Genomic DNA, 8,847 nt, shown 5'->3' with positions numbered 1-8,847 from the left:
TTAATAATAATATTGACACTTCACTGTGTAATTTATTTATATTTTTTTATTTAGTGAAAGTATAAGAATTGGATATGAGTGAATTGTCTAGATAAATATTTGTTACGAATAAACTATTAGATAGTGTTTATTTTGAGGTATTGGGACGAAGATTGGAAAATTGCGATTCAGTATTATGTTTGTTGGTCCAAGGACTGGTAGTAAAATTTCAGTTTCTATCTCTAAAATTTTAGTATTTTAGTACCTTCAGAAAGTGAAGATACAGGAGACTGAAAATTTTTGAAGACAAAGACTAAAACTTTAATAATATTTTTTACTTAAAATACCCTCATTTCAATTAATTAATTCCAATTTTACTCTTTGTGTAAATTAAATTAAAAATTCATTCTTATTTCAATCTGTCTCCCACATTGACTTATTTCAATCTCTGCCCTCCGTCTCTCCAAACGCTACCTTAAAATTGGCCCTAAAATATTTTAATGCTGACTATGAAAAAAAGAAAACTAACTTATAACTTTGAATGATTCACTCTGTTCGTCAAAACTAACCAAATGTTATTCGGAGATGGATAGCATTAGTAATTTAGCTTACGTTACTGAACACGTGTCACCTGTGGGACTTGGATATTCGAATTTAAAATTAAATCAAAATTAATGAAAATGGTGATTTAAGTAAAGACTCTGAGTGTGACTCTTCATTTCGCGTTCTTTATCTCATGAAATCCTTGTCCTAGCAGAGTCTTCTGTAACTTGATCACCATTGAAATTATAGTGAGAAGAGAGTAGTGTTTGGGTGATACTAGCGTTCTTGTGGTGCTCATCAATCTATCAGAATGCGTGAGGGGTTGTCTCTTGAAGGAAGGAGATTCACTCCTTAGCGCCAAAACAACGACACATACACGGATAAGTTCGTGAATCGTTCTAGCTTTTTTGTGAAGTTACAAAAATTTATTTATTTTTTCTTATGTTGGTAATGGTTGAATGGCGGATGGATTAGATAGGGTTTTAATATTTGATTGAATGTTGTTTATGCTCCATATTCTTCCAGTTTCTAAGTTTAATTGTTACTGTTTTGGTTGGATTTAAATAGAATATTGAATATTGTATGTTCTTGTTGATTGAATATTTAAGTGACGGAAGATTCTGTTAGGGCAAGAGTTTCATGAGATAAAGAGCACGAAATGAAGAGTCACATTCAGTGTCTTTGCTTAAATCACCATTATCAGCATAATTTTGATTTAATTTTAAATTCGAATATCCACGTCACAAGTGACACGTATTCAATAACATGACACCTAGACTAAATCACTAATGCCGTTCATCCCCGATTGGATTTGGTTAGCTTCGACAAATGAAATTAATCATTTAGATTACAAGTTAGTTTTTTTTCTTTTATGGTCAAATCTGTCACCGTTAAATCTTTCAGAATCAATTTTGGTAGTTTATTCTATTTGTCACCATGTCTTTATTTTGTTTGTCTGACGTCAAAACGAAAATTATAGGAAATCATTTTCAGATCGATACTGTATCATCTTAAAACAAATGAGAAATTTGGTATGCAATTTTTGTTTTTTGAAAAACAAAAGAAAAAAAAAATCAAATTTTCCATAATTTGACAAATCTTAAATTTATTACCATTAAATATATTTAATAAATATACGAGTAAATTAATAGAGAGATCAATCATTATTAATCTACTAATATTAGATAATGCTTTTAAGTTTTAACATATGTATGCAAAATAAAACAAAACAATGTCAACAACAGCCACCTTGTTTCTTGTTCATATCATATTCCCTAGCTTCTAACGTTGGCCACTCTGGCCATGGGTCCACTTACCTAGAACAAATTATGAACAATTTTGCACCACTGGATCATCCTCATACTTACCTGGTTTATAGTTTTGCATGTTCTTCAAGTTTATTTTAAATTTAAGAACCAAATCACAACTTCATCCCCAAGTATATAGCCGTTGGATTCTGCCTCAAACATACTTTTATGGGTACTGGGTAGCCGTTTGAAGCCTGCTTTAAGGGACCACCACAAAGCAGCAAACAAAAATGACCTGTCTGGTGTGTGTGGGGGTCCTACGCCAACCTCAAAAGAATTCAAAAGCATTAGAGACGTTGCCGTCTCTAAACTCAATTGCTCAATTCATTAACTTAAAAATTATTCATTTATCTAATAAGTCATAACAATGATTACCCACAATAATGTAGAGTGATTAGTGAATGCTATAAATAAGCCAAGAGTTATTGCATTTTTCAACACATACAAGATAATTTCTCCACCTCCCTAGCTATTCTAAAGCTTATAAGCTTCAAGTATATCTGTTCCCTTTCTTCTTTGCATCTAAATGGCACGCATTAGCAGAGCAGTGTTCTTCATGGTCTTCATCGTGGCACTTATGTTTGCTGATGCAGTGAGGGCACAGAGTGGCGAAGCGCCGGCTCCGGCACCCATGGATGCTGGAGCTGGATCTATGGTCACATATTCTGCTACATTTGTTTGCTCCACGTTGATCCTCTCTTTCCTTGCCCTTCTCCGCGACTAAATTCTCCCTGCATCTTTATTTTTTTGGTTAAATTTTAAATGGGCTAAAATATTTGTTGTTTATTTATTATGTTGATTACTTGATTGTATTATCTTATTCTTCGTCCCTAATTATTGATTAGGGTCTAATTCAATTCATCCTATCTAATCTATTGTGGACAAGAAGAGAAATTTGTACGTGTATTATGTGATGGGTTGTTCTGTGTCTTCTTTTTCCTTTCCCGTTCTATAAGCGGTGCTCTTAAAAGGGTCACAAAATATGAAAGTAATAACTTAAACCAAACAAGTACTCACTACATATATCAATTGTTTTACCAATTATACAAGCACCGAAGCACATGCTATGTAAGATACTAGCAAGTACTTTGTGCAAACACTCGGAACTTTCAGAGTAATTAAAAGTTTAAAACTAATAATACTATGTTCACAGGTCTAGATGTTCAAACAAAAAGGTGATAAAGAAAAATCCTCAACTTGCATTTCATATTCAAATGTGAGAATGTTTATTCCGGCCAAAAGTAATCAACACAATTGTTCGGTTCTGTACTTCGGTTACATGTGTTCACAACATAAACTGTAGTCTGTAGAAAGAACAATATATTTGTTGCAATTGAAACTACAGAAAAATAGGAATTAAGAGATCAGTTTCACGCTTCTAATATCAGGGAACTATATCTGCAACACACACAAAAACCAACAGAACTCGACTCAAGTTTGAATAACTGAAAATACCCATTCCAAGTTACCTCCTTCACCCATGCCTTTTCTTTTCCCCGAGGATCTAGCAACTACAACAATGTCTGCAATCAAATAACTCTAAGTATGCGCATCATAAGCAACTAAACCAGTAAATCCCAAACCAAATGCTCTATGTTCATCAACTACCAAATGTTTTGGTTGACTGCCTGTTCTTAATCCCTAAACCCTAAACATACACAATTATACCTCGTTCTCTTTCCTTGTACTCCAAGAGCATACAATAATTTCTCCTATAATATATCAACAACCTAGATCCTTTAAAGCAAAAGCAACATATTTTCTCTCAGCATTGTATCTACATCATAAACCTTACAAAGGTCAATCTCCCAATGGATTCACAAATTCTAATACAACAGAATGATCAAATGAAGTTCAAAGACCCAGTGATGGGTTATGTAGCTACAAACTTGAGATTTTACAATCTTATAGAAAGCACTAAATCAATTTCCAAGGGTGCTTGCAAATGCAAACTCTAATAGAATACACAGAATCAGATGAACTTAACAGACAGCACTGTAGCAAGTAAAGCTTGAAAGTTGAAAGCTCACTTCCATAGCTAATAGCAAGCTAAAGGCACAAGTTCAAACCGAATTCAAGCACAAGAATATGCAGTCCAGAGAACATAATTTGATAATTACATCAAATCATTAATATTTGGTTACAAACCTTGTAAATGTTTCTTATTTATTTAAGAAATATCATCATTGTATAGTAACTATGCATTACAACAACACTACAAAGTGCCTCAGTAACAATCAAAATTGATCACTCTTCCAATCCAATATCCAAACTTTGTTCTTTACCAATGAGTAGGTCATCCTAATTATTACAATAAAAAATTCAACCTCATCCTATGGACTACGGTTAAACAATTCTCATCCCTCCAAAAATCTTAACAGTATAAATAGTATCATTTGGGATATTAAATTCAGTTCACAATTTAATCCCAAGAAATTAAATTTAAAATTTACCAAAAATTAGGCAGAGAATCCACCTAAGAGCTCTTTGCTGCCACTGCAGCCTCTGCCGCTGACTCCGCTTCTTTCACTGCAGCCTCCTCAATGATCTTCTTGTTCTTCTCAATAGCCGCCGCAACCTCCTTAGGCATATACTTCTCGTCGTGCTTTGCTAAAACCTCCGTGGCGGAAAAATAGCAGTCTCCGCTCCTTGCCTTTCCGGAAACGCTCTTGGCGGACACCTGATTCCTGATCTCATCGGTGAACGGCTTCACGAACCCTTCCACCACCACAGAATGACCTTCCCTGAAGAGATCGGGGAGCGAACCCTGAAACCGGACAAGAATATCGGTGATCAGATCGGAGACCACGAATTCCATCTCTGCCGAAGATGCAGGCTGCACGACGCTGCCTTCCAGGACCAAACCTCCCAATCGGAACTTCGTCTTCGTAGGGTTCTGAGCGTACTTTTCGAGAGCTTCCGATGGAGTAACGTAGAACACTAACTGGTCCTGGACGTTGTTCAGAACGATGACGATGAACCCCGCGATGCATCCGAACGTTAGGGCGTAGGTCCACAGGCGCCGTGTCTGCATCTGCCTGGCTCGCGCGCCGATGTCAACCGTTTTCTTTGGTCGAGATGCCGAGCGCCGAGCCGCCGTGGAGAGGAGACGCTGGTGGATAGAGAAAGCGAAGGGGAGGGCGGAAGGTGAGTCGATGGAACGGATGAAGGAGGCAGCTGCGAGAGACGTCGAGAGATTGGCGGCGGTAGGGTGGCGTGTGTGGAGAAGGGAGGAGTGGAGGAGTGAGGTGGTATGGAGGAGGCGGGATCTGAATCTGAGGGCGAGTCCGGTGGCCATCGGAATTTTCTTTTTACTGTTTTTTCTCGGGAAAGTGAGGGAAAATAAACGTGGGAAAATTGGAGATTGGGGGTTAGGGTTTAAGAGTATTAGCCGCCATAATTGAGTAGAAGTTTGGCGGCAGCAATGGTCTTTTTTGTGGCAGTGTTGGAGGCGAACAAAGGAGAAGATTCATGCAACCATTCACAGAACATTGAACAAAAAGAAGGAGAAAAAGTGAAAAAAAGAAAAATATTTGCACGTGACAAGTGGAGTGCGCTGGCCCAATTTATGGGCCATTCTTCTTCCATGTTGGAGATCCATTATTATAGATGCTAAGTAAAATCGAGGCCCAGTATGTAGAAGACTTCTGTAATGCATGGTCAAAAATCAAAATTCAAATCCATCCCTTGTCCAAAAAAATATTTCAAATCAATGTAATATGGAGAGTGGTAGATAGGCAACATGAAAAACAAAGAAATCAAGTTAGAGTTGGTCTAGTAATTAATTTACTAATATGTTTATGTAAATTTTAAATTTTATTTTATATATGTATTAATTTATTGGTCAATGATCAATTTTTAAATAAAACTCCGATATATATCATATTAATCATTGGTTTTCGGATTGAGAATACAAAATAACGAAAAAATGAAGACAAATGTTAAGAGAAGCCAATGAGTTATAGCTCAAATGACATAATCTCCCCATACTCAATTAAGAAGTCGCGGGTTCGAATCTCGTATCTTTGATAAAAAAAAATGTTAAGAGAAAATTAATAATAAAAAATGTTAAATGATGAATAATTTTTTTCATTTGTCTTGCACCTGAGCTAATATTTGTACTAGTTAACTTTTCATTTAATTTTTCCACTAAAAATATTGATCCTTTAATTTTTTCTATTAATGATTTCAAAAATATATAATGCATGTATTTGTATATTTTATTTTTAAATATTACACTTTATTTTTATTATATTTTAGAGGATATAAATCTTTGCGCATCTGGTCATGGTAGTAACTTATTCGAAAAGAATTAGGTTCACCTATGATAACATATACATATGTATCTCTACCCAACCTAAAGAGGAGAAAATAATAAAGTAGTGCTTTTCGTGGACCAACTTCACAATCCATCTCTTTCTTTTGCTATCATGTCTAATTTAGTTTTGTTTAGTTCTTGTGCTTTCGAATATTCAAATACCACATACCTTATCCCTCTCATTTCCCTCCACAAACGGTTACTTATTAATATTATTATTGCTATATAAAAATAACAATAACAATAACCGGTGCAGTCCAACTATTTTCTTCTTTCACTTATCAATATTTGTATTGTGTTGCATTGAATAGAGCCGTGACATCCTTAATTCAAGGTCATGGATTCTCAGCTCATGGTTGGTCTTGCTCTCTCATGCATTGGTGGCTTGAGTACTTCTATAGGTACTATTTAATTTCATTTCTTTCCATCAAAACTCTAATTTGCTTCATTCACACAAACTTGTCTATGTTGAACAGGTGGACTCTCTGTAATAATCAACAAAACTCCAAGTTTAAAGTTGCTTGGACTGTTGCAGGTATACATATATAATGTTTCATTATTGATTAATCAAACTCAATATTTTTTGATTACTTAAGCATTCACATTCTAATCATAAAGGGTTTTGCTGCTGGTTTGATGCTGAGCATTTCATTCTTTGACCTTGCTCATAATGCTATTAACTCACTTGGATATCTCAAAGGAAACCTTTGGGTAAGTTCTCTTATATATTATTATTATTCACCATAATATAGTGTTTTTTTGTTATCCACGGTATCTTTCAACCCGACAGACTACTCCGTAGTGGATCTAAAACGGGATTCGAAATACCGACACTTGCTTAAGCAAACGAGTGAGTTGATCACTCCACTAACCCAAGTTGGTTATTATAATATAATATTTTTTTAATTAACGGTATCTCTCAGCCCGACAAAGATTAAGTACTAATCCACCGTGGATCTGAACTCTATTTAAAAGTTTGGTATTGGCCAATGGGTTGTTGTATGCATAAGATGAGATTCGAACTTCTAACACTTATTTAAACAGACGAGTGGGCTGATCACTCGAACAACCCAAATTGGTTACCATAATATAATGTTTAATTAAAGTCATATTTATTCTCACAATGAATATATTTTTTACCTTCTTTGTTTCAGTTTTTTGCTGGTGTCATATTCTTTGCTGTTGTAACCAAATTTATCCCAGAACCAACAGCAGTTCCCATTCCAGACGATAAAAAGACAAAGGTTCGTTCTTTTACTTAAACTTGTTTAATTTCTATCTACCAAATTAAATCTTAAATAAAATGCATGGTATTGTAGCTGAGCTGCTATATATGTTGAGTAAAAAACAAACAATCTTATAATATGATAGCATGCTTGAAAATAGAATGTTGGAGATCGTAGAAACAGGGACATTATGAAAAGGCAGCGCCGTCAAGTTTTGTTCAGCGGAATTATCACTGCCATTGGTATTAGCTTACATAATTTTCCTGAAGGAATGGCAGTGTTCCTTGGGTCCATGAAGGTAATAAACTTCAAATTTAGTGTTATTGTTGCATGTTAATGCCTTAATATTGTAACTTTATGCCATTAATTCTTCTTTTATAGGGCCTTCGAGTTGGTCTTAACCTTGCATTAGCCATTGCTCTGCACAATATCCCAGAGGTATTTTTAATTATATTTTACCTTATAATATAATCTTAGTGTTTTATTAATAAATTCCTTAATTAGTTTAACGTTAAACAATTGTGAGACTCTTGTTGTATATATCTTTTTTCCAGGGTATTGCTGTTGCACTTCCTGTTTATTTTGCAACAGAGAGGTAATAAGATCTGGATCTTTTTCTCTTGTTAGTTAAATCTACGGTTTATGATGTAGACTTTCATATCAAATATCATACATATAACAATAACCATTAATTTGTGGATGCATGGTTCTTAATTAGTAAATGGCAGGCATTGAAATTGGCATCATTTTGTGGGTTTGCTGAGCCTTTAGGAGTCATAATTATAGGTACATACACCATCCAAAACATTCTCTATATACATAAATAATTCAAAGATTATATAAAGTATGATGATGATGATGATTTTCCCTTGTTACATAACAATGTAGCATGTCTGTTCCCTAGAAGCTTAAATCCTGAGATTCTTGAAGGTTTGCTTGGAGCAGGTTAGCCCTTGCAACTTGATTGGTTTGTGTGCAATTAGCAATATGATATGTTACGTTATGTTGTGTTAATATTAATTATTGTTGATTGCATTAAACATAATACACAGTTGGTGGAGTAATGGCATTTCTAACACTTCATGAAATGCTGCCATTGGCTTTTGATTATGCTGGACAGAAGCAGTCTGTTAAGGCCGTCTTTTGTGGCATGGCATTCATGTGTGCAAGGTAATTAAGAAATAAGATTAGTGCTAATATTGTACATTTAAATTATTATAAGATACCTAGTTAAGTGTTTCTTGCATGCTGCTGCAGCTTGTTTCTTCTACGACTGAGTTTACCAGAGAACATGGTTTAATGTACAAGTAATCCCAGGAGTAACATACATGACATGAACATTAAAATGTAATTAACTATGGTTTAGTTTCTCCTACTATATAGAGGAATGTTGTACAAAGAACAGGAGGAGGTAAAAAAATAATGACAAGAATTTTAATCCTGTGTATTACTCGAAAAAGAGATCATCTTGTCA

The 8,847-nt window shown here is 34.8% G+C and overlaps 2 protein-coding genes across 3 annotated transcripts; one reads left to right on the top strand and one right to left on the bottom strand.

Annotated features, from left to right (window-relative positions):
* LOC107629015 (cytochrome c-type biogenesis protein CcmE) lies at positions 2,499 to 5,337 on the bottom strand. Of its 2 annotated transcripts, none has more exons than XM_016331685.2 (2): positions 4,283 to 5,337; positions 2,499 to 3,168 (listed from the first exon to the last, which is right to left on the bottom strand). In XM_016331685.2, the coding sequence occupies exon 1, from the start codon at positions 5,125 to 5,127 to the stop codon at positions 4,306 to 4,308; it is 822 nt and encodes a 273-aa protein (XP_016187171.1). In that variant the 5' UTR covers positions 5,128 to 5,337; the 3' UTR covers positions 2,499 to 3,168; positions 4,283 to 4,305. The 2 variants fall into 2 exon arrangements, with proteins under 2 accessions (XP_016187171.1, XP_020973559.1); XM_021117900.1 differs by lacking the exon at positions 2,499 to 3,168 and adding an exon at positions 3,176 to 3,352 and having other exon boundaries at positions 4,306 to 5,337.
* Positions 6,387 to 8,847, top strand: LOC107634094 (zinc transporter ZTP29-like). The gene is made up of 11 exons (XM_016337671.2): positions 6,387 to 6,548; positions 6,624 to 6,682; positions 6,766 to 6,858; positions 7,302 to 7,391; positions 7,534 to 7,671; positions 7,755 to 7,811; positions 7,928 to 7,968; positions 8,092 to 8,159; positions 8,262 to 8,318; positions 8,426 to 8,543; positions 8,631 to 8,847. The coding sequence occupies exons 1-11, from the start codon at positions 6,485 to 6,487 to the stop codon at positions 8,671 to 8,673; spliced, it is 828 nt and encodes a 275-aa protein (XP_016193157.1). The 5' UTR covers positions 6,387 to 6,484; the 3' UTR covers positions 8,674 to 8,847.

The sequence above is a fragment of the Arachis ipaensis genome, chromosome B03 (assembly GCF_000816755.2).
Source record: "Arachis ipaensis cultivar K30076 chromosome B03, Araip1.1, whole genome shotgun sequence".
Taxonomy (NCBI): Eukaryota; Viridiplantae; Streptophyta; class Magnoliopsida; order Fabales; family Fabaceae; genus Arachis; species Arachis ipaensis.
The sequence above is the reverse complement of the archived record's forward strand: the minus strand, read 5'-3'. Positions and strand labels throughout refer to the sequence as shown.

Bases quoted from the DNA above. Each gene is read 5' to 3' on its own strand.
- LOC107629015 (XM_016331685.2), bottom strand. From the start codon at position 5,127: ATGGCCACCGGACTCGCCCTCAGATTCAGATCCCGCCTCCTCCATACC.
- LOC107634094 (XM_016337671.2), top strand. From the start codon at position 6,485: ATGGATTCTCAGCTCATGGTTGGTCTTGCTCTCTCATGCATTGGTGGC. The intron at 6,683-6,765 runs GTATACATATAT...CTAATCATAAAG, and splicing joins AGTTGCTTGGACTGTTGCAG to GGTTTTGCTGCTGGTTTGAT. The intron at 8,319-8,425 runs GTTAGCCCTTGC...CATAATACACAG, and splicing joins TGAAGGTTTGCTTGGAGCAG to TTGGTGGAGTAATGGCATTT.